Source organism: Penicillium citrinum, assembly GCF_028827155.1.
Source record: "Penicillium citrinum strain IBT 23319 chromosome Unknown utg000002l:1.0-3833315.0:1.0-3834789.0, whole genome shotgun sequence".
Taxonomy (NCBI): domain Eukaryota; kingdom Fungi; phylum Ascomycota; class Eurotiomycetes; order Eurotiales; family Aspergillaceae; genus Penicillium; species Penicillium citrinum.
Genome location: NW_026622687.1, coordinates 2640320 through 2667509, shown reverse-complemented (window position 1 = coordinate 2667509; position 27190 = coordinate 2640320). Strand labels below are relative to the sequence as shown.

The 27190-nt window shown below is 47.0% G+C and overlaps 11 protein-coding genes across 11 annotated transcripts; 7 read left to right on the top strand and 4 right to left on the bottom strand.

Moving 5' to 3' along the window:
• Nucleotides 1-460: 460 nt before the first annotated feature.
• aspC (septin CDC12) lies at nt 461-2063 on the bottom strand (the record flags this gene model as incomplete). Its single annotated transcript, XM_056641741.1, has 7 exons — nt 461-530; nt 598-1106; nt 1170-1480; nt 1599-1761; nt 1829-1871; nt 1942-1955; nt 2022-2063. 7 exons carry the CDS (start codon nt 2061-2063, stop codon nt 461-463), a joined length of 1152 nt encoding a protein of 383 aa, XP_056504235.1.
• A 335-nt stretch (nt 2064-2398) lies between these two features.
• N7469_002820 (snoRNA-binding rRNA-processing protein PWP2) lies at nt 2399-5333 on the top strand (the record flags this gene model as incomplete). Its single annotated transcript, XM_056641740.1, has 5 exons — nt 2399-2416; nt 2477-2589; nt 2654-3149; nt 3205-3452; nt 3512-5333. 5 exons carry the CDS (start codon nt 2399-2401, stop codon nt 5331-5333), a joined length of 2697 nt encoding a protein of 898 aa, XP_056504234.1.
• A 497-nt stretch (nt 5334-5830) lies between these two features.
• N7469_002819 (chromatin-binding exonuclease XRN1) lies at nt 5831-10069 on the bottom strand (the record flags this gene model as incomplete). The annotated part of the gene is made up of 3 exons (XM_056641739.1): nt 5831-8307; nt 8364-9421; nt 9468-10069. The coding sequence occupies 3 exons, from the start codon at nt 10067-10069 to the stop codon at nt 5831-5833; spliced, it is 4137 nt and encodes a 1378-aa protein (XP_056504233.1).
• A 520-nt stretch (nt 10070-10589) lies between these two features.
• N7469_002818 (WD repeat RBAP46/RBAP48/MSI1 family protein) lies at nt 10590-12200 on the top strand (the record flags this gene model as incomplete). Its single annotated transcript, XM_056641738.1, has 6 exons — nt 10590-10614; nt 10670-10729; nt 10796-10901; nt 10964-11425; nt 11487-11972; nt 12026-12200. 6 exons carry the CDS (start codon nt 10590-10592, stop codon nt 12198-12200), a joined length of 1314 nt encoding a protein of 437 aa, XP_056504232.1.
• Nucleotides 12201-12562: 362 nt separating this feature from the next.
• Nucleotides 12563-13384, bottom strand: N7469_002817 (uncharacterized protein; the record flags this gene model as incomplete). The annotated part of the gene is made up of 2 exons (XM_056641737.1): nt 12563-13173; nt 13234-13384. 2 exons carry the CDS (start codon nt 13382-13384, stop codon nt 12563-12565), a joined length of 762 nt encoding a protein of 253 aa, XP_056504231.1.
• Nucleotides 13385-14037: 653 nt separating this feature from the next.
• Nucleotides 14038-14615, bottom strand: N7469_002816 (GNAT family N-acetyltransferase; the record flags this gene model as incomplete). Its single annotated transcript, XM_056641736.1, has 2 exons — nt 14038-14525; nt 14576-14615. 2 exons carry the CDS (start codon nt 14613-14615, stop codon nt 14038-14040), a joined length of 528 nt encoding a protein of 175 aa, XP_056504230.1.
• Nucleotides 14616-15040: 425 nt separating this feature from the next.
• N7469_002815 (uncharacterized protein) lies at nt 15041-15497 on the top strand (the record flags this gene model as incomplete). Its single annotated transcript, XM_056641735.1, has 2 exons — nt 15041-15149; nt 15367-15497. 2 exons carry the CDS (start codon nt 15041-15043, stop codon nt 15495-15497), a joined length of 240 nt encoding a protein of 79 aa, XP_056504229.1.
• A 49-nt stretch (nt 15498-15546) lies between these two features.
• N7469_002814 (major facilitator superfamily domain-containing protein) lies at nt 15547-17014 on the top strand (the record flags this gene model as incomplete). The annotated part of the gene is made up of 10 exons (XM_056641734.1): nt 15547-15605; nt 15659-15714; nt 15779-15858; nt 15919-16001; nt 16088-16185; nt 16237-16357; nt 16407-16519; nt 16578-16761; nt 16816-16935; nt 17008-17014. The coding sequence occupies 10 exons, from the start codon at nt 15547-15549 to the stop codon at nt 17012-17014; spliced, it is 921 nt and encodes a 306-aa protein (XP_056504228.1).
• Nucleotides 17015-19969: 2955 nt separating this feature from the next.
• Nucleotides 19970-21185, top strand: N7469_002813 (GTP cyclohydrolase I; the record flags this gene model as incomplete). Its single annotated transcript, XM_056641733.1, has 4 exons — nt 19970-20265; nt 20326-20465; nt 20526-20830; nt 20883-21185. 4 exons carry the CDS (start codon nt 19970-19972, stop codon nt 21183-21185), a joined length of 1044 nt encoding a protein of 347 aa, XP_056504227.1.
• A 1329-nt stretch (nt 21186-22514) lies between these two features.
• N7469_002812 (uncharacterized protein) lies at nt 22515-23444 on the top strand (the record flags this gene model as incomplete). Its single annotated transcript, XM_056641732.1, has 1 exon — nt 22515-23444. One exon carries the CDS (start codon nt 22515-22517, stop codon nt 23442-23444), a length of 930 nt encoding a protein of 309 aa, XP_056504226.1.
• An 874-nt stretch (nt 23445-24318) lies between these two features.
• On the top strand, nt 24319-25635 carry N7469_002811 (exo-polygalacturonase; the record flags this gene model as incomplete). Its single annotated transcript, XM_056641731.1, has 1 exon — nt 24319-25635. One exon carries the CDS (start codon nt 24319-24321, stop codon nt 25633-25635), a length of 1317 nt encoding a protein of 438 aa, XP_056504225.1.
• Nucleotides 25636-27190: the final 1555 nt, after the last annotated feature.

The following is a 27190-nucleotide window of genomic DNA, read 5'->3' as shown; positions in this document are numbered from 1 at the left end:
GTTGGGAGCTCGGCAAAACTAGACCCGAATGGGGGAAGCTCCGAACTATGGAGAATCGATAATCAACAACAGATTACCTTCAATATGCATGTAGTTGTCTATGAAATACCTTAACTATGTAGTGTCAATGAAGATCTAGAAGGGTTAAAGAATCAGAGTACGAGTAGTACGCGGGCAAAGCAAATATCCCGAACCAAATCAGTAAGGATTAACTCTGTATTTTCCGCGCTACAGAATACAGGAAGGTTATTATCAAGGATGTAGACACCATCGCTAGCTACCAGCGGTAAATGGATATAACAGAACAAAAACGAACCAGCCCCTTGGGCGAAGGTGCGCCCCTCCCAAGCGCGTGAACGGCAAGACATAGGGTACTCAAGAGAAGAAAACAATGAGGGAGCATGCGTGGCGTGAACTACTCCCTTTTTGAACGACCCGGGCCGTTTCCCGGTCCAACAACTTAACGACGACCATGGCTGCGAGTGCTGGAGCCTTGCAGACCCTCGATCTCCTGCTCCAGAGATTTGATCCTGAGAAATCACTATATTAGCACTTGACAGCTCTATTTGTGACGACGGGAGTAGATTTGAAACATACGCAGCATGGGTGGCCTCCAGGTCCTTGTTGAGTCTGTCGCGCTCGGAGATGAGCTTCTGCTCCCACTGGCGGAAACGCTGCTCCTCGACCTTGACTTGCTCGGTGAAGCGCTTGCGTAGGTTCTCTTCCTCTTCCTTGAACTTGGGGTTGTCCAGCTTGCGTGGACGGGCCTCGCCGAACTTGCGGGTCTCCATCTGCTGGGCACGGTAGGCCTCATAGTGAGATTCCTCGGTGGTGTGAATGAGGTCAAGCATGTGCGTACGAATAAGGATCGACCGGAGCTTCTTAAAGTCACAGTGGTCCTCGTTCTCGACTTCGGCAACACCCCAAGCGTACTGACGACCCTTGACAACACGGCCATCGTTGGCCTTGACATCCTTCTCGGAACCAATAACGGCGAAAGGCATGGCAGCCATCAAGCTGCGGGCGTGGCTAGCGGCGTGCTCGTCATCCTCCTCGACAGGTGGGGTATAAATCTTGATGCCCTGGGCCTCAATGACGCGACGAATCTGGTCCACCGTTAGCATGACTCGGCCGGTCCAGATTTTCTATCAAACAGCATTACAACTCACTCTATCCTTATAACGGAGCAGGTCGGCATGGCTCAGGGTATCAGCCTTGGCAACAACGGGGATCAAGTTGACGCGGGAGCTGAGGCGTTTCATAACCTCAATATCGAGAGGCTTCAGGGTGTGTCCAGTGGGTCGAATGAAATACAAGCAAGCGTGCACACGCATGTCGATCTTCTCAGTACGGCGGGGTTGCTGCTCCTGGAGCATGTAGGATTCGTGCTGATCATCCAGGAACTCGATGATGGGTTGCCAGGAATCACGGTTGTTGACATAGTCACCGAAGCCGGGGGTATCAATAACGGTCAGGCGAACTGAAAACAACGACAAAATAACAATGCTGTCAGCATTTGAAAATCGACCAATATATCCTCTTCCTGGTACTGGGACCAGACTGTGTGTTCCCCCAAGAAAGACTCTGATGGTGCTCACCCTTGAAAAACTTCTCCTCCAGCTCAGCCTTGGTGATTTCGATCTCAACGGTGCGGTCCACCTGCTTCTGGTGGCGGCGCTTGTGGTCGGCATAGTTCTTAATGGTGGTAGAGAAAAGAGTGTTGATGAATGTAGTCTTTCCTAATCCCGACTCTCCAGCAACCTGTAGATATCACCCGTTAGCCTCATGGTGGAAGAAATAAAGTGGATAATTCCAAGCTCAAACAAACCATAATTGTGAATGCCGCACCCCGCTTTGCAACAATCTTGTGTCTGAAGAAATCCTATTAGAAATAAATCCCACTCGAATCCGTCATGCTCAAATGTTTTCGGAGATACACACCGCTGGTTAGGGAGCTAGAAATTGAACATATAGGTCAGTATCAAGACATCAAACGCGAAATCCGGGAATTCAAGACTTACATTGGCAATGCCAATAGGCGTAGCGGTCTCGGTCGTAGACATTGTGAAAAAGGGGGAATTGAAGGGAGACGGAGAAGAGAAAAGCAGAAGAGAAACGAGCGACCCCTCAAAAAGTGACCGATTGAAGTTTGGAAGATGGTCGAGTCTCCTTTGGGCTTTGGGGGAATAGGGGAAAGAGCTGCCTCGATTGCTGCTTCCCCCTGAATCTCCTTTCGTTTTCTGGAGTATAGCTGGCCTTGCCTATCTTGGACTAGCGTGGTAAGCTATTCCTTATCAGGACCGGAATCGGACTATCGCTTGATCCGTCTCTTATCAACTCCAGCGCTTCAGGAATTTTTGACAGAGCGGAAGATTGTCGCAAAGGGAGAGAAGCAAAGATGAAGACGGACTTTAAGGTATGTGCATGCTTCTGAGTGTATCTAGATAATCACCGGCTAACTATATCACTACATTAGTTCTCCAATTTGTTGGGGACGGTCTACCGTCAAGGTAACCTACTCTTTACTCCCGATGGTACCTGCTTGCTTTCACCAGTAGGCAATCGGGTCACTGTCTTCGATCTTGTGCAGTATGTCTCTGAAATATTTGTTGGAATAATGTTATGCGACCATATTGACTTGGATCTCTCTCAGGAATACCTCATATACCCTTCCCTTCGCCCATCGCACGAACATCGACCGGTTGGATCTTTCTCCAAGAGGCAATCTGCTATTGACGGTGGATGAGACTGGCCGTGCGATTCTGACCAATTTCCACCGGCGCATTGCCATCCACCATTTCTCCTTCAAGTCTCGTGTATCTGCACTCAAATTTTCTCCGTCAGGCCGACATTTCGCAGTCGGTGTTGGAAGACGCTTGCAAATCTGGCAGACCCCCTCCACCCCCGGGACCGAGACCAATGGTGAAATTGAATTTGCGCCTTTTGTTCTTCACCGGGATTCTGCCGCCCATTTCGATACGGTTCAAAGCATTGAGTGGTCCAGTGATTCACGTTTCCTGCTCTCGGCGTCTCGTGACCTGACCGCACGAGTTTGGAGTTTGGACGCGGAGGAAGGATTCGAGCCAACTACTCTGGCTGGACACCGTCAAGGTGTTGTGTCTGCTTACTTTAATGCGGAGCAGGAAAAGGTAAGCAGGGCATTTTTCTGAATGGACTTTTTACGTTTTCTAACTACATTCATAGATCTATACGGTCAGCCAAGACGGTGCCTTATTCCGTTGGGAATATACTGCGAAGATTGATCCCGAAACGGAAGAGGAAATTGGCGATGCTCAATGGAGGATCGCGAAGAAAGACTTCTTCATGCAAAATGACGCGAAAGTCAACTGTGCCGCATTTCACGCACCATCCAATTTGCTTGTTGTCGGGTTTTCCAATGGTCTGTTCGGCCTCTATGATCTCCCGGAATTCAATATGATTCACCTTCTCAGGTATGTCTATACAGGTGCACTCAGAAATACCAGCGGCATACTAATGAAATATCTACCAGTGTCTCTCAGAGCAATATTGATGTCGTTACAATCAACAAATCCGGCGAATGGCTCGCTTTTGGATCTTCAAAACATGGGCAGCTTCTGGTGTGGGAGTGGCAGTCAGAGTCATACATTTTGAAACAGCAAGGTCATTTGGACTCTATGAATTCTCTGGTGTATTCACCGGATGGACAAAAGATTGTTACTACAGCCGATGACGGCAAAGTCAAAGTCTGGGATGTCAAATCGGGCTTCTGTATTGTGACTTTCACTGAACACACAAGTGGCGTTTCTGCTTGCCAGTTTGCCAAGAAGGGAAGCGTTCTTTTCACTGCGTCCTTGGATGGTTCCGTGCGAGCTTGGGATCTCATTCGGTACCGTAACTTCCGCACATTCACAGCTCCTTCACGGCTATCTTTCTCCTCTCTGGCAGTGGATCCCAGCGGCGAGGTCGTCTGTGCTGGTTCCCCAGACTCTTTTGATATCCATGTATGGTCCGTGCAGACTGGTCAATTGCTGGATCAACTCTCTGGTCATGAAGGCCCCGTCTCCAGTTTGGCATTTGCTGGCGATGGTAACCACTTGGTTAGTGGCAGCTGGGATCGTACGGTTCGCATTTGGAGCGTTTTCGGCCGTGCGCAGACAAGCGAGCCCCTCCAGCTTGTATCAGACGTTTTGAGTGTGGCTTTCCGACCCGACGGGAAGCAAGTTTCAGCATCGACTCTCGATGGACAGCTTTCATTCTGGAACGTCGATGATGCTGTTCAAGAAGGAAATGTGGATGGTCGTCGTGATGTATCAGGAGGCCGAAAGATCTCTGATCGCACCACTGCCGCGAATGCTGCGGGAACTAAGGCTTTCAATCGTATCACCTACAGTGCAGACGGTAGCTGCATCCTCGCAGCTGGAAATAGCAAGTACATCTGCCTATACGACGTGAATACTGGATCTATGATCAAGAAATTCACGGTTTCCGTCAACTTGTCACTAGACGGCACCCAGGAGTACCTGAACAGCCGCAATCTTACCGAGGCTGGACCTCGCGCGCTCATCGATGAGACCGGCGAGGCTTCCGATAAGGAGGATCGTATTGATCGTACACTTCCGGGCGCAAAGCGTGGTGATGCCGGTGCTCGTACTACCCGCCCCGAAGTCCGCGTCACTTGCGTCGACTTTGCACCCACTGGCCGGGCATTCTGCGCTGCATCGACTGAGGGTCTTCTCGTCTATAGTTTGGATACGGACTTTGTATTCGATCCCGTCGACTTGGACATCACTATCACCCCCTCAACTATTCTTGCTACGCTGGAAGCTGCTAAGGCTGCTTCGGAGTCCAACACAGTTGATGATGACAACACGTTCCTGAAGGCCCTCATTATGGCATTCCGATTGAATGAGTCGAAGTTGATTCGCGCTGTCTACGAGGCTATCCCCCCTTCAGACATTACCCACGCAGTCCGATCTGTTCCCACTGTCTACCTTCCCCGTCTCCTTCGTTTCGTTGCGCATGCCGCCGAGGAAACTCCCCATCTTGAATTTAACCTTCTGTGGTTTGAGTCTTTATTCAACTGCCATGGAAGATATTTCAAAGAAAACTCAGGAACATTCGCTCCTGAGTTACGTGTCGTCCAGCGTGCAATTGACGACATTCGGGAAAACCTCAAGCGAATGACAGAGAAGAATCTCTATGACTTGAACTATCTATTGTCCAAGCCTGTTCTCGCAGATAAGAAACCGGCCAGTGCATTGTTGCCCATCGCCGCTGATGATGTCGAGGGCGGCGATGATCAAATGGAAGATGCGGATGGTTCGGATGGTGAGTGGATCGGCCTTGAATGATTCACTATGTAATGTCTATTTGCATTTGCGCAGGCGTTTGTATATTAGGTAACCCTCAAAAGTGTATAGATGATTTCCAAAATCAAAAATTTAGAAGTGCTCATTTAGCACATTTTGATATTACTATTAGTATCCATACGATGGATCGATTCTTTCGAAGTATAGCGTTATATAGGGTTTCTATGGAGACATAATCAATATCTAATGCCACTAGTTTTCTAAGGCTACGAAGGTACTATATCAAATATAGTACCTTACGTGATATACATCCAAGAAGATCGACTTTGGCAACAAATCCATGCTGTAGCTGCTAGGTAGTACACTAAAAACTAACTCCTATCAATGGACGGGGTATAATCCTGATAATAGTACAGTCCAAGGGACCACCCAGTTTTCAGAATAATCCCAGACAACTTTTGTACACGCCAATTGGGGGGAAAAAAAACCAAAGAATGTTGCTACTTTCAAGCAACTTCAGTTATATCGATGTGACAGCTCTAGCTGCTTTCGGGGGCACCACCACGACCACGTCCCCGGCCGCGAAATCCGTTGCCACGGCCTCGGCCTCGGCCTCGACCACGGCCACGCTGTTGATCCACGCTTTGTGGGGGCGGGACATTCGTGTAGTTTTGCGGTCGGAAATTGGGATTGTCTTGGATAATGCCCTCGGACGGGTCGCTGTTATCTACCGAGACATAGCCCCCCTTGTTGAACTGCTGCCCACCACGACCTCGACCTCGGGGTCCACGCGGAGGACCCCCATTGGCATGGGGACGGAAGGGAAGCTCAGATGTCTGGCCATTGCGCATACCACCACGGCCACGGCCAGGGTTGGAGACAGCCCCCCGGAAAGATCCAGTCAAGGGTGGAGGAGCCGGAGCATTTCTCAGCTGGCCTTGTCCATTTGGTCCCAGGGGTGTTCCATAGCCAGCCGATTCTTGCGACTGCTGGCTTTGTTGGTTTGCAGCGGCACGTGAGTTGAGGATGAGCTGCCGGTTGGAAATGTTCAGTACAGAGGATGCAAGTACTGTTTGTCCGCGGAAGGGAGAGCAACGATCACCCAAGCTTGTTCCACTCATGAAGGAAACATCAAAGACAACGTCGAGGAGTAGCGTCCGCGGGGTGCGGGTGAGGCCGACAACTGTACCCCTGGTGGCAATTGGCACTTTACCGGAGTCTTGAGCATACACGATGCGGTCGCCGAGTTTGAAAGTTTGGTTGCCCAAGCGGTGCTCTGCGTCGGCAGGGCGAAGGAGAGCACTACGAGGAACACCACGGACCTTCTTGGGATGCATTGGAGGCTGCGAGTTAGAAAGGTTATCAGCATCACGCTCGATCAGCTGCACCATATCCGAATCTAGCTGCTCAGCATCAAGGGGCACTTTTTCGAAATTCTTTGCTTCGATAGATTTGAGCCAATCACGAATCTCCTTCATTTTCAGAAGGGCGTCTTCCTCCCCGTAGAAGTCAGTAGGGGAATAACGATCTTGCTGAGGGCGGCGCTGAATCCCAGCAATGAACTCCGGGAACTTGATCATATACTGCTGGAGAAGTTCAACTGCCTTTTGGCTGAACTCCCAGCCTGAATCACCACGACGCGAGTACCCAAGAACCTTCTGTCCCCTAGCTTGGAATTTGAGATTCAAGCCGAGGTTCACACGTTGGCCCTCAATGTCAACAGAGAATGACGAAGTAATCTTGGCCAACACTAGTGGGTTAAGACGGAGATTGCGAGCAATCGCATAAGACGGCATGTAAGGGCTGTGGCGTTCCGCTTCCTTAACACGCTCCTTTCCGAACTCAGGCTCACGGCCTTTCACGGCTGCAATAAGTCCGTTGACTTTGCCTTGTTCGTGGCCAGTGATATGCACGGGACGACCATAGTTGAAATCACCTAGGAAGAATGCCCGAGAGCCCTCGGGGAATTCTTGCTCGATGGGCAAAGCTTCCCGCTCAATGAAGCGTTCGTCAGGATGAATCACGTCATCGACAACGACTTGTAGAGCGTAGTCAGTTTCCTGCCCAGTGATGTCGGCGAACTCCTTGATGGTAGCGCCATCTTCGGTCTTATTCATGCCTTTCAGCAACTGAATGTGGACCAACGATTCAACGTCCCCAATGATCATTGCAAGGCGTCGGCTATAAGTGCCTTCGATCTTATCCGCCTTTTTCTTCCATTGCTCAATTTGCTGAGGGGTGTGTGGGATTGACACAACGTGCTTCTCGCCTTCGGGCAGGATGTAGTCGAAAAGCTCGTCTGAGACGCGAATTACAAGAGCCTCTTGCAAGAAGGGGTATCCAACATGAACACGTTTCCCAAGCTTAGTCTTGGCCAATTCAATGTTAGAACGACTGCCCGGGTCAAGGAGAGTGACGACTTGACTCTCGTTACGGCTTTCTTGTTGGAAGACGCACACTCCGTGGAAGCCGAGTTGTCCAACATGAGGGAGTGTCTTCATACTGGGAAAGCCGGCCAAAGCCGCCTTGCCCAGATAAGCACCATCCATAAGACCGTTGTAAGGCTCTAATCCATCCATCACCGGGAGATCGAAAACATTCTCAATGCAATGGCAGTTTGGAATATCGGGGAAAACGCCAGGCAGAGAGGAAGGGTAGATGAAGTTCAAATCAGGCGAATAAGTGAACTTGAGGCTGACACCAAAATCGTTCCGAGCCTTTTCATCCGCAGTAAGTACGTTCTCTTTAGTTTTGAGAGCGTCCAAGAGTCGTTTTTCATCAATGAAAGGAATTTTTACAACCGCCTCCCATTCCATCTTTTTGCCATTCATATCCAGATCGAAGTCTCTGGGGTAGAAATCAATGATGGGAGAATCAGGGGATGTCATCAAATCCCAGTACGCGGGGGGTACAATCTTCTTGCTGCGGTCAGGCAAGACACCCATCAATTGGTCAAATGGCCGGAATGGCTGTCCTAGACGGAAGTTCATGTCTACACCTAAGCCCATAACCACATCTACTTCTTTGTCAGCACTGTCTAGAATAAGATGGCAATTTAACACATTCACTTACCAGAAATCATCGGAGCATAGTGATACTTGAAGAACCATGGCCACGAGGCAATACCACGATAGTAGTAGAACAAGACCCACTGCAGTCCTTGTACATAATTTTCCGCGAGCTTCGTCAACTCTTCTTCGTTATCAAGACCCCAGCCAAATTTAGACCGGTAGTAATTGTCTTTCCACTCCCGGAACTTGGCCTCGTACTTTTCCTCTGCTGCTCTTTGCGCCTCTTCGGGGCTCATTTCCTCAACCTTAGCTTTCTCGTATTTTCGAATGATGCGATGTATAGCCATGGATGCTTCTTCGTCATCTTCTTCTTCACTCTCCTCATCGTCATTTTGGGGCTGAGGTAGCTGAAGTCTCATAAATCGATCACCAGCCTCACTCTCAGTGGTCGACCAAGGCAAGCGAAGCTCGTCAGCCAGACGTTCCACAAAGGCGCGATCGCGAGCTGGAAGCGTAGGTGAGAAGTCCAGAGGCTTTCGCTCAGCACCCTTTCCAGGTCGATTCAAGACATACTGCTTGACTTTTTTCAGTATATCTTTTTGCGCCGAGGTGATCGTCAATTCTCTGGGCTTCTGCTGGAGCTCAAGAGAGCCATCATCACCGTTTTGCTTAGATTTGATCCATTGCGCATCCGAAAACTCCGCTTCGAAAAATCGATGCTCGAACCCACTCATTGCTTCCACAAGAATGCCTAATCGTTTCAGATTAATTACACCTTCTTCGTTGATATAACCACCCATTTTGCGTAGAACGTCTTTGTAGATCTTAAACATGAGCGCCAATGCGCCCTCGTTGATGTGCAAGTTTGGCAAATTTGGCAAGAAATCGTTACCAACGAAAAATGCCATGAGAATGAAGTCGTCGATCACACGTTCCATATCAAATGGAACATTTAAAGCGCCGGGCTCTTCTAGCTCTTGGAATTCAAGTTCTAGGTACTCTCGAACCATACTCAAATGTAAGAGGTAAAAGTTCTGATGCTCAAGCTCCTTCGGCTTGGATTTTGATTGACGGCCAAAGGTGACCTCCTCTCGTAAGAGGCAGAAATGAGGATCATGGCTGAGAAGACCCAGCATGATTAGATCGGCATCCAGACCGTAAAGACAATGGCGTACATTTGGGGGGGTAGTTGGGTTGCGCTTTCGCGTTTCGGATGTACTCCATGATCTTGTGTTCACCCTCACCGGGGACCTCATGACCAGAAAGTACAATTTCCACCCCTTGCCAATCTCTGTCCTCAGAAATTTTCTTATTGACGAAGTATTTCAATTGCTGCGTCAACTTTTGCATAAACTCGGTACCGGGTGTAATGCAATTGCTGTCAAAAGGATCTTCTTTCGGCATCTCCAGTCCTTGCTGTATAGCCTTGTTCTTTGCATTTTCAGCATCCAACGCCGTCCGGAAACGACGTGCACGTTGTTGGTTCATCTTTGCGCGCGGCGCAACACCATCCACTGCCATGAAAAAAAGCTTCTTAGGCTTAATTGTTCCGAATAAGTGTTCGATGTAGTTGAATATCGCAATAAACATTTGCTCCTCAGTCATGCGAAAAGTCGGAGAATCGCTATCTTTATGCGTGCAGTTGTGGATAATACCATTCATGTCGAGGTACAGGTTGTCAAATTCTGGGATGCGACTCTCTGCGATGAGCATCGAGATCGCGGGGTACCGCTCGCTGAGCCAGCGGAAAAATTTAGGAACACCCATGGCTAATAGTCGTGTCTCGTCACAATATCAAAACAGATGGTCTCGTTATATCGGTCAATCCCGGTCGAATGATATTGTCCGGTTGGAGGATCGTTTGGGAGAAAAGGAATAGAGCTTGCGGCGAAACAGATGGGAGTTGCTATCCAAAAAATGGACAAACTGTAATAGACCAAAGGATTGCGATGGGACAAATTGACAGGAATCGTCCCAAAAAGAAAAGTATAGGGCAGAGCCACAGAAGTTGTAGGCAAAAGAGTACGAGAAAGAGAACGAGAAGAGAAAAGGAAGAGCTGGGAAGCTTCCGGTTTGGCGGCATCGAGTCATCGCCAAGCCCTGAGTTACCTAACTGGGCCTAGCGTCTTTTGCTGCCCATTAACGCGCCCCGTCGCGTTGCTCGTTCCCCTTCCACCGTGAGCTTCCTCTCTCTCAGTCTAGGCCATTCTCTATTCACCCTTCATCAGATTCTCTTAAGTTCGTATATTTTGGGTCGCATTGTTCTGGATACTTGGCTGCAAGGAATATGGAGCCTTATGAGGAGGATGCGCGTGAGTTTTGGGAGCTGTCGCAGCCAGAGGAAATCTCAATCTAACGAATTAACAGATATGGTGGAGGACCAAGACCAGGAGAATGAGCACAGCAATGAAAAGATCATCAATGAAGGTTGGTGCTCTTGTTACAGTGGTCATGGGGGAGAAAAATTGGATATCTAATATTGAATGTCCGCAGAATATAAGACATGGAAGAAGAACGCACCCTTCCTCTATGACATGATTCTGAGCACAGCTCTGGAATGGCCCACGCTCACAACACAATGGCTTCCCGACAAGCAAGAGTATGTTGTGCTTTATATACTATTATTCTTGAACTATAGCCTAACTTGTGTTCTCGCCACAGAGTGCCTGACAAGCCCTATTCTACCCATCGCCTTTTAATCGGCACTCATACAGCCGGTGACGCTCAAAACTACCTTCAGATTGCCCATGTGCAGCTCCCCAATCCCAATGCCGCGAATCCAGAGGACTACGATGAAGACAGAGGTGAAATTGGTGGATATGGCGGGGGCCCAAAAAAGCCTCAAATGGAGGTTAAGTTCAACATTGCCCAGAAGATCGATCATAAGGGAGAAGTCAACAAAGCACGATACCAACCACAGAACCCTAACATTATCGCAACCATGTGTACCGATGGTCGAGTGATGATTTGGGATCGATCGAAGCACCCCAGCCAGCCCACTGGAACTGTGAACCCGCAGATGGAACTCCTCGGACACGACGCGGAGGGTTTTGGACTTAGCTGGAACCCTCATGAAGCCGGTCACCTTGCCACTGGTAGCGAGGATAAGACGGTTCGTCTTTGGTAGGTTATCAAATCGTGACTCTTATATTACCCAGGGAAGACATGGCTCATTCTGTCACAGGGACTTGACGACATATACCAAGGGCAACAAGGCCCTTCGGCCATCACGCACTTATACTCATCACTCTTCGATCGTCAATGACGTTCAGCATCATCCTCTCCACTCATCGCTCATTGGAACTGTCTCCGACGATATCACCCTTCAAATTCTTGACGTCCGAGCAGCCGACACGACCCGCGCTGCTGCATCTGCTGAAGGCCAACACCGTGATGCCATCAACTCCATTTCTTTCAACCCCGCTGCTGAGACAATCTTGGCCACCGGATCCGCAGACAAGACCATCGGATTGTGGGATCTACGAAACCTCAAGACGAAGCTCCACTCGCTTGAAGGACACACTGATTCTGTCCAGTCGATCTCTTGGCATCCGTTTGAAGAGTCTGTTCTGGCCAGTTCTAGTTACGACCGGAAGATCATGTTCTGGGACCTCAGCCGAGCTGGTGAGGAGCAGACTCCTGAGGATGCGCAAGATGGACCTCCCGAGCTGTACGTTCATAAATAGTCTATCTTTCTTGGACCCTTGCTAACTTATTTGCTAGTCTTTTCATGCATGGTGGACATACCAACAGAATCTCAGACTTCAGCTGGAATCTTAGCGATCCCTGGGTATTGTGCTCCGCTGCTGAAGACAACCTACTGCAAGTTTGGAAAGTTGCGGATGCCATTGTTGGCAAAGATTTGGAAGATGTCCCTACTGAAGAGTTGGAGGCATGATTCCTGTGCCACTATCGTGAGATGCAAATTTCGCCCTGGCTTGTTTGCAATGTCAATTTTCTTTTCCATTTATGGTTTATGGCGAATCATAGGGTTGATCATAATGAACACAAATTCAAAATACCACTTGCAATCCCTACATATTCCATATTCAGCTGCTCCTTCGTCTCGAAACCTTTGACCACCTAACATGCTAGCATACAGGACACTCTGCTTCTAAATGAAAGTGGCTCGATAATGAACCTCAGTCCTTTCCAAGTGACATTGAAGACTTTTCGCTCTTTGTATATCCCGAGGAACCTGAAATCCCTGATTCTCATTGGAAATCTGTAAATCGACCAAATATCTTCCGTGGCCGAAAATTAGACAAAGTTCCCGCTTCCCGAGCACCGAGAAAGGGGAAACTCCTTCTTTGAGCACATGGTAATGGCACCACTAACCCATTTCACGCCTGCATAGGACCCATCGTCAAACGAATCAGCAGAGAAGGTTCCAGCCTCCGTCTGCGAACCCAGACAGCCCTTCAGGACTCGCCCACTTTTACGAGTTTTGATGGGTTTGGTGATCATCACGCCAGAGTAACCATCTGCAACGGTTCCCTTGACGGTGACGGCAGTCTGTGTCGTCCAGGTGCGAGTATAATCAATGCCTAGGGATCCACCTAGTTTATCTTTGATGAGGCTGATATCAAGGCCGGCGCTGACGCTAACTGCGTTGCTCACGGTGTAGCCAGACATAACAGACACGTCCATGCCGGCCCCGGAGCCAATGACCACCGGCGACATCTGAACATCCCAGTCGACAAAAGTTTGGGTCTTGTCGGTTATAACTGCAGTGGTCGAATCACAATCATCTCGGGCATTCAGGGATCCATTGGATCTGGCAGTTCCGAGGTCTTCAATCTCCGGTGCGGTAAGTGAATGGCCTTGGGCTGCCAGTAGTTTGTGGTAAACACTTTCATGGACCACCTCCACTAAAGAAAAGGTAGTTAGGAATCTTTATCAATGAAGTAGGAATTATATACATTACTTACTGCGGTTTTTGCCGTAAAGAATGACTTCATCTGGTTGGAGAATATGATCAGGAGTCCACTTCGTACTGTTCAGACTCTGCTCGATAACAGGCACTGCACTTGCACTGGCAGCTGTAGCCAGCACAAGTCCAACGGTGTTCATGAGAAGCATAATGTTTGAGTGAGAAGAAATATTGTTAAAACTGAAGCGGAGGAGCTGTGGGACATCTCTTGCGATACTTGGGATATCCGAGAGCTTTATACAGTCTCATCTAGTCATGATTGACAGCAATTCAGCCCAGAAGATATTATCAATGTCATACTAGAATGGTCCCAAGACCCCTGAAATCTGCAAGAATTAGAGATATGGATCTTGTCACTGTGGCTCGGCTGCTGTCGACGGCTAGGATGTGCATGTGCCTGATCCTTCGAACCGATAATCTGGTAAATACCTCAGAAGTCTTCTCCAGAATCCAAAGTACCTTGATAGTTATATAATAAACTTTGTCATGGGCGAATGTCTCACTACGGATTACACTAATGTCTCGGCTTTATTCACGGATCGACAGTTGCATTCGATGGATATCATCGAAGTAAGCTCTTTGTGACAGTCCATCTCTATGATTGGAATGAGATACAAGCGATGCTCGTGTAATCAAAGTAATATATGGGACACGATTTTATCGATATGCACTTCTCGTGTAAATAGATTGGACTCATTTATGGTTATGGCACTTTAATACAGGAAGATCGAGACATGTTGCCGGTTGACGTGAAGAGACATTCCATTATTCCGAAGAACCCCCGAGGACGATCACCGTTGATTCATGGGCCATTAGCAAAGTTCACCATTTCGTCCCCATCAAGTCTCAACAACATCATGGTATCCATATCCTTTGCGCCAAGATCATGATAGAATTTCAATGCTCTTTGATTGTCCGTGAAGCAGAACCACTCCATTCTCGAGCAACCCAATTCATGGCCCTTTCTTGCAACTGCTTGGACTAAAAGCCTTGCATACCCTCTGCATCGAAACTCGGGACGCACATAAAGGTCTTCCAAGCAAACTCCAGACTTTGCTTTCCAAGCGACATATGTGATGAAGTAGATAGCCATTCCAGCAATCTCTCCTTCTGATGTCTCGATCAGAAAGACTTTTCCATTTTTGGGGCTATTAATTGCCATTGTCTCTGTACTATTCGCTTGGTCGAAGTCTAATGTATTAAGTAGATCCGATTCCGTTGCTGTGACGGACTGTGGAACGTGCTGCTCTGTCGCTGTCGCTTTCATCAGGTCCCTTATGTACGGCACATCTAAAATAGCTTAACCGATATTCCAATGAGCATGGATAATGTGGACTAACCTTCACGTCTAGCAGATCGAATTGTCGCATCATTCGTCATGATCGTAGTTCAATTTCTCCTCAGCTAGCGGTATTAAGTGAGTACTGGGTAATTTGGGTATAGAGGTTCCTATGCGAAAAAGACAGAACACGACCGGTGGAGGATAAATATTGGGCGTTCTAAAGAGTGGAGTGCGGGGTGTACTCTGTAGGGCGCATTCCCAGTACACCCTACAGCAGTCAATCGAGCCAATTCTTTGACCGTAGAGCTTCAATTTCAAGACTACAGACAATCGAGAGCAAGGTTCGGACAACGATTATGTTATTGATTCATTCTCTTTTATATAACTATATATATATACATAACGGTTGGATTGTGAATAAGACGAGATAGCGTTGTCCATCGTCGCTTTGAATTCTTCGACTTGCCAAATACTCAACTATTTGCTGTTCCGTGTACAAGCCATGGATGGGTTATATACAAATATGACTACTGGCCAGGAAGGAGAGAAAGGGGTGAACATCGCATTAGAGCCGCACAATAATGAGTACGCTGTATTTGGGGTGAGATTCAGGTATGGCAAGGGAAAACCACGTATGTGTAATGTATGTATGTCGCCGGGGCAATTTTCAGGCGCTGCTTATTTGACGACATGATTGGATATTGCTAGACAAACATTCGAAAGGCTTCCCTCTTAACCCTGTCTACACCCCGCTTAAAAGACTCCTGGACGCATTGGCGTATTATTGGATATTGAGAAGCTTATGGATATATTTCCTCATTGAATCTTATGTCTCTGTTTTTTATAAAGAGTTCCTACGGAAGCCCCTTACCATTATCGGCGCGATGTCTTCATCGCGGCAAAGTGATGAACTGCTACCTGAGGATGAAACCCCCCCTACTTTACAACCCCGGGGGTCTTCGGACAGCTCCATTCAGTGACGGGCAAGAAGAAGACTTGATCCCAAAAGGCCGCCCAAGTCATCCTTGAATGGGCTCATTCACCCCACCTAAGCTCCTCGTTATTCTGGGGCCTGCTCTTTTGACTGGGTATGTGTTTTGCAACTTACCAATGGCTACCCAGTTAGTAACTCTTTGTTTAGGTTATTTGGCAAGGCATTCGATATTGCTTTCCTCTCAAATAACTATGTGCGCATAGGTGGGTTGTGTAGAATTAGGATGTGTTTATATTAAGAATATGTACTGATCCGTAATTGACACAGCATCGGAGCTGAACCACTACAAAGATGCGACATGGATGCATGTAAAAGCATCTATCTGCTCAGCCCTTTTCATACCACTGGTCAGACTACTTTGAATTCACTTTCTGCATCAGCAAGGTTGATGGCTAACACATTTGCAGCATACCCATCTTCTCAGACTCTTTAGAATAAGACGGGCCATGTTGGTGGCATACTTTTTCTTTGCTGTTGGAACAGGCCTGTCGTAAGTTACCAGTTCTGTTCCTCGTCTTATAAATGATGAGGCCTTGATCCCCACCCAACTGGCTAATTCCCTGTCGTACATTCTAGTGGAATCAGCACATCCTACTGGCAACTCCTCGCCTCCCGATTCATTATTGGGCTAGGCAACTCCGGGATAAGCTTGTTTTCAATGATTGTCATCAATGGTAAGCATTCCATGCGCCCGTCAATGCTACTTGATTCGCTAATGTAAGTAGAAATTGTTGGCATAAAGCAGTTGGCTCTTTGGGAGAGTTTTGTGTTATGTCTTGAGATGGGTACCAGCATGGCTGCTGGCCCTGTATGTGGTTGGATCTCTGCCAAATACACCTGGCATTCGTATGTTCAAATATTAGAATTTTTATGCATTAAACTAATATGGGGCCAGCGTGTTCTACTTGGAGTTCATATTTGCCGCCATTGGATTCGTCGTCCTGTATATCTCGTTTGCGAGATTGAGTTCATACCCGGAGTTCTCAGAATCCATGTTGCTGAAATGTGGTGATTCAGATTCCCCCCGGCGTGGATATTGTCGGCTGGATGCTGCTCGTTTTAGCAGTAGCCGTTCCTATTATATCTCTGACGCTTGGAGACAATTTCCTGGAATGGTCCAGTCCCGTCGAGATAGAATTGTTAATAAGTGATCTGCAACGTCTTCGCCTTTCCTATTTGTTTTTGGATTTGCGGCCAGATTTTGCCAAAGTTGCCTCCTCTATGCCATATTTCGAGCGTAGAAAAGCGATGTAAGCAGACTTTGCCTCGCTCGAGCACTATCTTCCGTACTAACATTACGAAAGGGAGGTCACCAACTCTAGCATTATTCTGTGTGATAGAAACATTCGGCGCAGGTTTGGGAATGGCAATAGTATCTACGATCATACGAGTACTTTCAAAGTCAAATGTTCGATCGAGCCTTGGTAATTCGGAGACTATTGAGAAGGTAAGGTATTCAAATCCCCATACTTGAACGCAGTTGCTAATACTTGTAGTTTCTAACCGACGCCATGCGAGATTTACAAACCATAAGGGAGCTAGCTAGCCGCCCTCGGAATGCGATACTCAATTCATTCAAAGATGCCATGCATACTTCTTTTTGTGAGTTCAGTCATGTCTCTGTCTTGTTCGGAAAATTCTTACGAAAGAACAATACAGCGGTACCTTTCCTGGCAGCAACTGTGGTTATTATCTCCGCTGTATGTATGAACATATGGCCACTTCTACCGAATGTATGGGATATAGCAGTTAAGATCGAGTCAAGAGGTGGTGGTATGTTCTAGTACTGCATTGATGCGGCAATCCATTCCATTCAGAAGAATATGTCAAGCATAGAAAGACCTGACAGTGATTTCCAGATTTGGGGATTGACAAACGCCATGATGCTAATCCTAGTCACATGAGGGCATATGCTTCGACTATGGGCTATGCATTTGAGAAATACTTTGCACAATATGGGGAAAATCAAATTCATTTAGAATGGCTCATCACACCCCCGGATTTTCGTCGGCGTGGAGCTGCAACCAGATTATGCAATTGGGGTCGGAGCTTTGCATCTAAAAGAGGCTGGATGTGGACTGTGATAGCTAGTCCCATGGACCAATCTCTCTATGAGCACCTTGGCTGTCATCTCGTGGGTACCGAGCCTATTAGAGTTCACGGAGAGGATGAAAGCGTGGACATCTTTATGATGGAGGAGAGCTACGAGAACACTAGCTTGCGAAGATTTTTCATCGCCCTACTTGCTACTCTAGGAAGTCTCAGCCTAGGGATCTTGTACTTCAATTTCAGGAACTAGCTACTGCGCTAGTTTAATAGTGCCAGCGGCTCTGCAGTATGGATCATACTATAGTTATAGGTAGTATACTAGTAGTATTACGGCACTTTCCGAATCTCATTAAATGTTAGCATTGAGTCGTAGAATCAAGCTTCTTTATCAGTTCCTAACAGGATTATTTCCCATTTTGCGTTTGTATCCGCTTGTTGCAACATCTTGATTGTCGTTCTCTCTTGGCGAAACTTAGATTGATACTATCCCCATCCCAATAGACATCCTATCCGTCGATCTGAATCCTGAACGAACTTTAAGAAATTAAAGAGATACATTGTCTCATTTGTGGCTCTACTTGATACTTTGATAGACAACAGATCTTCAACTCCCAATTTTGCCAATTTACCAAGGGTCCGGAACTGCGACGAGGCAGGAATTCCCCCGAAATATCACCGGATCGACAGCATCCGCAGCTACAGATCAGACAATCCTAGAAACCAAAAGTTAAAATCCGATTTGAACATGAAACGGTCTAGGATGCGTCAAATTCAATCCATTATACTGGGACGAGTGAAAATCTTTAGACAAGTGGGTTCACCACGTTCTAGTGATTCTCGAATCATATTATCAGTACAAAGTACCGAGGCGCATTTCACTCAATTTAGTCGGATATTTCGTCAAATATATATGAAGACACCGAAAACTATAAAGGGTCACTTGAAATCCATTGTCTTATGCCTGAATTATTTTTCAATCAATCAAAAAAATAATTCTTCAAGTTCAAGCCTTGAAGCTTTACCATGCAGCTCACTGGAGTATTTGCTTTCTCTATTCTCGCTGGATGGCAAGCATACCCTTCTATCTTATACATTGACTTGAAATGGGCGAAGCGCTAATGTTTTCAACTTGCATTTAGTGCCCTTGCAAAGTTGCATAATGTGGCAGTCTGTGTGACTGGCAGGAAATATTCCCAAATTGGAGGTACTCCGTTCAGTCCTAGCTACTCATGGTCAAAGGACTATGAGATCCTACCAGATGAAACCAAGTGTGCCTGCGACCTTTACAAACAACGTAACACGGGTAATAATCAGTGGGATCAGTGCCCTGATTGTACTTTTGTATGTTCTTTCTCAGTTCAAATTGTTATGATGATTATTATGTAGTATGGCCTAGCTGACTTGACTTAGGACGGCAACTACTGCCATTCCGATGGTTGGCATATTGGCGGCGACGAGGTGAGTTCCAAGTAACTTGAGATTCCTGAGGAGCCACGGCTAAGCTCTACAGATGACATACTATTGCGAGGAGAAATGCCATGCGCAAGGCGCAGAGGGTAACTAATTCAGTGATGGAACATGAAAGCGTTCCAATGCCCAAAGTTTGGGGATTGAGATTTGGTTATTGCCGTCGGGTTACATATTAAGATGGGACTTTGACGCGAACCGTCTTGTGAATAAAAAAGAAACGGGTGCTAGATAAGATGGACGGGTTTCTCAATATTCTTCCCTTCTTTTCTCCCTCGGTCCAATCGAGCCTTGCCTGGGATTCAACCTAATCATATCGGTTGCTCAAAGCTTTGCGGTGCAGGGGTTGATATAGAATTCGACAAATTTGGTCTCCAATCGACTACTTCCAGTTTGGCCATTCCCCGTATGGAGCCCCGTAGATCTGCTAAGAGTACCACCTCCAATTTGGTAGCTCCGGGAATGGTACATTGATATATCGTGCACTGTAGATGTTTCGCTCGGAAACGGTCCGATGGGAATTTTAAACTAAAACGGTAAGAGCATCCCTGAAAAGGAGAGCTCGTAACAAGAAGCCTAAATTGGCATTGAGGCGTGATTCAGTAGACGCAAATATGCAATTGGTGATGGAATCAATAATAAATCAACTATAGGATGTATATTTCCTGAAATGCCCGACACAATGGCCGTTGAAGATCTTCGCAGTGGCAACGACCTCCGCGGGCGACGACTTAAAACAGAAGGCGGTGACGGGAAAATTGAGGGGTGATGTTGCAAAAGGGGCTTAGCGTCGTGTGATTTTCGGATTACAATTGCGCCAGAAAAAAGTAGAGTCATTCTGGTGCTGACATGAATGCATTTCTGATTTTCTTATAACCTATATCAAGCTTCCTATTCAATCCGCAATACTCTTTGTGTGTTTGAATCTTCTGCCCAGCCATTATGGGTTCTGGTTCTCCCCCATCAAAGCCTTCGGCAATCCCGTCCCACATGCTGAACGGCGGCTCCCCATTACAATCGTCTTCGTCCCCAGGTAGTGGGACTCGCGCTCGCGATGCCCGTGAGCGGGAAAGCTTGAATTCATCCATTCGATCCTCCTTTGCTCCTCGTGTCCCAGTTGGATTTGAAACCACCGAAGAGGAGAATTCTGAGTCAACTCCTGCTGGCCCCGCCCCCGCGGGTGATTCCACCGCCAGTGCTAGCGATACTGCAACTCACCATGGCGCGCTGTCTTTGCGGTATGCATATTGATATCATTGATACCCTGTTTCGTGTATCATCGACTCACAGTTTTACAGTGGACGGATTAGTCTAAATGACCCTCCCCGCGACCCCCGGGACGAAGGTGGTCCGTTAACACCTCCTGCGACGGGTAGTCGTCCAGCAAGCCCGTACACAATGGCCCCGCCAATTGATTTCGATGGTCTTAGCTGGCCCTGTAAGCATAACCTTTCAATTGATTGGTTAAGAACTTCTTGACTAATACCATCTATTCCAGGCCCCGGAACACGACAGCGGTTGGAGTCGACCCCGGAGGAGAATGAGGCGCGAGTCAAAAAGCTTGCAGGCGCCGTACGAACAATTCTTGAGTGTGTCGGTGAGGATCCAGAGCGAGAGGGTCTCCTAGAAACCCCGGAACGTTATGCCAAGGCAATGCTATATTTCACCAAGGGCTACGAGGAGAATGTTCGGGATCTGGTCAATGGTGCCGTTTTCCACGAAGATCACGATGAATTGGTCATCGTGAAGGACATTGAGGTTTTCTCTCTGTGTGAACATCATATGGTTCCCTTTACTGGAAAGGTGGGTTGCACTACATATACTCCTTCACGGGAAATACTGATCAGCTGCGCAGATGCATATTGGATACATCCCAGATCGTCGTGTGCTTGGTCTTTCCAAGCTGGCCCGTTTGGCTGAGATGTTCTCCCGCCGACTGCAAGTCCAAGAGCGCTTGACTAAACAAGTTGCTCTTGCCATCTCTGAAGTCCTGAAGCCTCGTGGTGTCGGTGTCGTCATGGAATCGTCTCACCTTTGCATGGTTATGCGCGGTGTGCAGAAGACCAGCAGCACTACTACTACTAGCTGCATGCTTGGATGTATGCGATCCAGCGCCAAGACCAGAGAAGAGTTCCTGACTCTCCTCCACCGGAGGTAGAGGTTTTTCTTCTATCCGCTCTTTTTTTCACATCATTTATCCCTGAGCATCTTGCTTGTTTCACAATTACGGGTTTCGGAGTTTCGGCGACGACCTTTCAACAGGTTTGTATAATTTTTTTCTTATTGAAGAGATCCGAGGGCTGCCACACACGGATCTTTATGAGGTTTTTTCTTCTGTTCTTTCCGGATTTCTTTGCATATAACCTTGGCTTGCAATGCCTAGGTCTCATTCTTTGGCTGTGTTTGATAATCTCTACACTTCTCCGATCGCTCTCAACAACCGAGGAGACTGGAACGAAATTATTTACTGTCCCTTTCTCATGTTGGAGTCGAAAACTACTTCATTTCATGATCCTTTTTAGACAAACACCCCCGCACGGGATTTTTTGGTTACTGCGGCAATTTTCTGGAGTCTGACTTTGGCGGACTCTAACCCTCTTCGCAGCGCCGGCGATGCTGTTTCAACACCTAATGTTTCTCCTTCTCTGTACTCTCAACACTCTGATGACAGGCTGGTTAGCCTTGTCTGTATATGTCTCAACCCTATATACCGAACATCAATACCAAGAACTTGTATCAATCTTTGCAAAAATATGCACTCGTCTCCTATGGCCTCTTAAATACTAATGGGAAACACACTACCTGAATGATTTACCAGACAATATAAGCATATGTCACTTTAATATTTCACCATCTAAGCTGTCGGAATCTCCTATCAATGCGCCTATTCACCCATTCCGAGTGGAAGCCTAGTTTTAATTTTGCTTTCAATATCTAATAGCACGTCAATAAGAGTTCATTCACTGTTCCCCGCGAGGGCTTCCTTTTAGGGCTTCAAAAGGCAGGAGTATTGCCACATTCACCACGTGCACAGATTAATTCCAGTCACTACTTTCGTCTGTTTCTTACACAATAGTCAAGCTGAAACTACACCTGGAGTTCTTACCAATTCCAGGTTCGACCTGGACTCATTTCTGTCACATCAGAGAGCCTTTTCACCAAGAACAACGCCGGCAAATTGTCTCACTCTGAGATACACTCTCCATATTCCCGGTGCCCTGAATCGTCTCGTTCTCCTAGTGGCAGTCATTCACTCTAAAAACCTGGTCAATATCACCTTTACCTGAGAAAGATCAACACCAGTCTCGCCATCTCAATAAAAAGATAGTTTCTCAGGACAACATACTGATTCAACGATTAACTTGAAGATCCAAGTCGCCATGATGTCTCATCCAAGGTAGTCCCAGGCCATTCAGTTCTGACCAAAAGTTAGTACTCATCATATCTTTAATAAAGCACGGAAACCCCTGGAGCCTCGTTCCTTCCCATGGGAAACCTCTCGCAATCCGATCTCAAGCCAACTGATCTCGAAAGACTCAATTCTCATATCAAGAATCTTACCTCCGTCAACTCATACCTCAAGGCATCGAGACACCTGAGTCCAAGTCATCACCGTGCGACTATCCCTCGTTTTACAACTATGTCCTCCATTGACGCCCTTGCCTCGGGAATACAGGGAAATTTCAGCATCGACCCGATTAGCCAGAGTACCGGAAATACACCCATCGAAACAACCCTCGATTCCAGAACCCCAATTTTGACTTCCAGCGATGCAAGGCTGGGAATATTAAAGGGAACAGCAACACCTCCAAACATATTTGACATGATGTTCTTCGACGCAAGTCCAGCTGATGGCGAATGTAGCGAGGCTTCATCGCAGGGGGTATCGGAGTTTCTTGACTCGTTGGAGAGAGACGCTTGTGAGGAGGAAGAGATACAGACTGATTTCGCTCTCGAGCGCTTCATGATCCAACAACAACTTGTCGCAGGTATTCATCCAAAAGATGTCCTTCCAATGATGCGAAATAAACCACCCGATTATATGAATCAACAACCAATGAAAACAATCGTGACGACTGAGAATGGACTTGCACGTCATGGACCTGATCGTCCACGATACATTGGAAAACTTCGACGTCTTCCTAAACATATTCGAGACTCGCTTAGGTCACAATTTCAGGCTTCGTCAGAGGAGCAAGCGGAGGTGGCTCGCTTTTACTCTGAAAGCTATCGCAACTTGTCGGGCCTCGCTACCGCTCCTGGATCGCTACAGGACAGCTCTGATACTTTACAAGGAAGTGATGTGACTATGGTAGATCCTGATGAGACTGAGCTCGAAGGTGACAATGAATCTGAGGATTTGGGGTCTCTTTTCGAAGGAGAAGTGGGTGGAAGAGAGGGTAGTGATCAGTCATGAATGCCCACGGGGGATTCTCGGGTGGAATAAACCGTATGCGGGTGATGTGATCTCAATTTCCGATATTATTATGGAAGTAGGAGGATGATGAAGGGATGGTTTAAAAAATGTTCGTCAACAACTTATTTTTATGAAATATCAAGCTTTCAGCCACTTCATGCCACTCAAAATTTCTCGCAAAGCCATATCTGCGAGCCGTATTCTCAATAGAGTCATAGTTCAAAGAGGTCTAGTATTGACTTAGTTCTACTGGTAATGACAGGCAGGCCCCGCGGCTCTTTGTTGAGCATGATTAATATCGTGGTATTGTCGGGACCTGAAGGGCTGGTCAGAGGCGTTTGGACCTCAGATACTAGATTAGCATTGACCACCAAGCTTTCATGTTCCAGACGTACTCTCCAAATCGGACTAATACCTTCCAATATACCCGTTCCACTGCAGGAAAAATATCGGGCGATCTCCAGGTCGCAGCTTTTCCCCGCGGGAGAAGTATGTCGATCAGCAACACGTCGTTTAGATGTACGTTAGATATCAAGGCCTGAGCGAGGAATCGGCATCTGAAGAGAGGTGGGCTCAATAACCGTGCATTATTCATATATAAAGAATCATGTCGGCAATTGTAAAGGTCAAATCTTCTGAAAGCGATGTAACACACTCCCCCAGAGCACAGACATTCGGATATACACTAGTAGGGCGATTTGGATGCCACCCTGGACAATTAATGACCCGTATGGTTATCCCTGAGTACTTGTCTCGCAAGTATAAACTTGTTGCTAGCCTTGACACAACATCAATTTATTTAGAAAGAGAAATATCGTTTATTCTTTCTTTGATTCAAGGTAAACTTATATCCTTACTGCAATTTCATCCCATCATGAAAGCGTGGCTTCTTCTATCCTGGGCTACGGCCGTGGTCTCTTATGTGGTTAATGAGAATTCCACCTGCACACTCTACCCCGAATCACTAAATCATAATGGAGATCCCGTCGACGACGCCCCTTCGATTCATCAGGCCTTCGATCAGTGTGGAAATGATGGAAGTGTCATCTTCTCAAGCCATACCTTCAATATCAATTCCGTTCTGAATACCACAAATCTCGTGAACTGTGATGTTTTACTCCGTGGCGAGCTTCGTTTCTCCGACGATATATCCTACTGGAGATCCCATTCATATTCTGTTGTTTTGCAGAATCAGTCTACTGCATGGCTATTTGGAGGTACCAATGTCACTCTCCGCGGTGAGGGAGGCTGGTATAATGGAAATGGACAAGCGTGGTATACGGAAAATCGGAATGGTGCCAATCAGCCAGGGCGTCCGATCAGTATCACTTTCTTTAATTCTACAAATCTTTTGGCAGACAATTTGACCATTCTCCAGCCACAGTTCTGGGCGACATTTGTTTGGCAGAGCAAAAATGTCTCTATCACCAATTTCTTTGTCAATGCGACAAGTGACAATCAGTGGGACACAACTAATACCGATGGATATGATTCATGGAATAGTGATATTTTGCTTGTCGAAAATGCCTTTATAACTAATGGAGATGATTGTATTGCGGCCAAAGGAAATACTACCAACTTGCTGGTCAGAAATGTCACCTGTCACAGCGGTAATGGCATAACCATCGGCTCTGTGGGCCAATATCCTGATATGCCTGACTATGATATTAACATCACATTCGAGGATGTCAAATGTATAAACTGCATGGACGGTGCATATATCAAAACCTGGCAAGGAGTATCTGATAATGATAACACGAATGGTGATGCTGGAGGCGGCGGCCGAGGCTTAATTAAAAACATCACGTTCCGAAACTTTGAGATGGAGAACGTGGGTTTGCCAATTCAAATTTCCCAGTGCATTTACACCGAGGCCAGCAACAAGTACTGCAATACATCTAAGATGCAGATTGAGGATGTGACTTGGGCCAATATCCATGGAACCTCGAGGTATAACATTGCCTCATCGATTTATTGTTCCGAACTACATCCTTGTCCGAACATTTCGTTTGAGAACGTGGTTTTGCGTAGTGTTAATCAGACAAAGGGCTTGCCAGCATATGGAACTACTTTGCAGCATGAAGTATTCCAGTGTGCCAATATTATCGGAGAAAGTAACTCGGGAATTCCATGCAATCATGTTGCGCCCAATAATTTCAGCCAGGGTGTTTACAGCAATGTCAGAAGCTAACTGGCGTTGATTTTGGGCTTCCAGTGGCCAGTGAGATATCTTGAAGTCAGTTCGAAGTTAAGAAAGCTCAGTCCTCTGGATTTTAGACTCTTCACAAGAGTCTCAAATCCTGGCTGGGCTAGGTAGCCGGGCAATCCCAAAGAGCAACCTGGATTGGAATCCTTTATATTGATATATAGGAATAGTATTCCAGTTTTCTGGTCAGATAATTGGGTATTTACCTAGATACCTACTTAGGCGACCCCGAATCTCGTCCATTGCCATTGTAGTGAGTTACTTCATTGCTCATAAATTAAACAATTGAATAAGATTCTGTTCTATGTATATATTAGGTGCTGTAGTTCTTAGTATTTTCGTAGGTGTATGTCCAGCCGGAATAAAAGTAATCCCGACTCCGACATAGCGGGAGTTTCATCACGTGCGGCCCCTTCCACCTCCCACTTCCTCAAACTGACGTGCTATCCAGCATCATTTCCTCATCTGCCTTGGACTGCTGGTTATATGCTCATCGTACTACCTAACTTGATCATCAGCCGGTTCGAAATAGTTCAAGCGATATTTGTTTTCTACTTCGCATCTCCTTTCTCGCTCCGATCACTTTTGGTACCATGGTACCCGGCGGTTGGACCACCGCGACTCTTTGTCGTCTGCGGTGACGAGTTGACGTCTTGGTTCGTGGCTCTGACTATATTGCAGCTGCAATCTATAGTGTGCGACTGATCTCAAGACTTCAACGCGCCTTAGTGCGAGAATGACTTGGAGGCTGAGATGCGGGGCTGGATGAATCCCGTTGACATCAAATCGACAAATCATAATCCGCATTTTGAGATATACTCAGGAGACCTTGGACTTCGAATTTGATCACGGAAAAGATAGTTAGCTGCTATTGACGTCACTGGCAATTGCCATTTCACAGAGCGCAGGCTCTCTGGGCTTCAAGATATTAATTGGCGTGGGAGTTGAAAGTATCAACTAGCACCGATCGTGAGATTGAAAGGATGTCCGTCAATCTGTCCCACCCTATTTAGCTGTGATCTGGTCTCTGTCTTGCAGATATACTTGGGCCACCCATCTTCTCTCTGCTGTAAATCCCCTATCCAGCCTCTTCATCCTATGCAGTGGCCGTTGCCTTCAAATGGCGAATACCGCCATGAGGCATGAAGATCTCCCGCGGGAAGTCACCAGACATCAGACACAAAAGCAGCAACAGCTGTACAAAAGAGACTCGGTTGAGGAACAGCCTACGGAATGGAAAAAGGCCCTTTGATCGATCACTGTGAAAGCGCTTTTCCCTTCTGGCGTGCGTCGCTACTCACTATAAAAGCAGCACATAGGGGTGAATCATTCTCATTCCTATTGGGGCACAAGACTTGGACGTTTCCAGCGAGTGTGGCCACCTGGAACAAAATGCACCACCTGGCTCTTATTCAATACGTAGATAGATGAGTCCGTGGGCCACACATCTTAATGAACCTGTGCTCAGGCGGGTGAGATACGCAGCGGAAAGAAAGAAAACCTTGGCCCGGCTGGACCAGAGAGATGATGCGACCTCCGC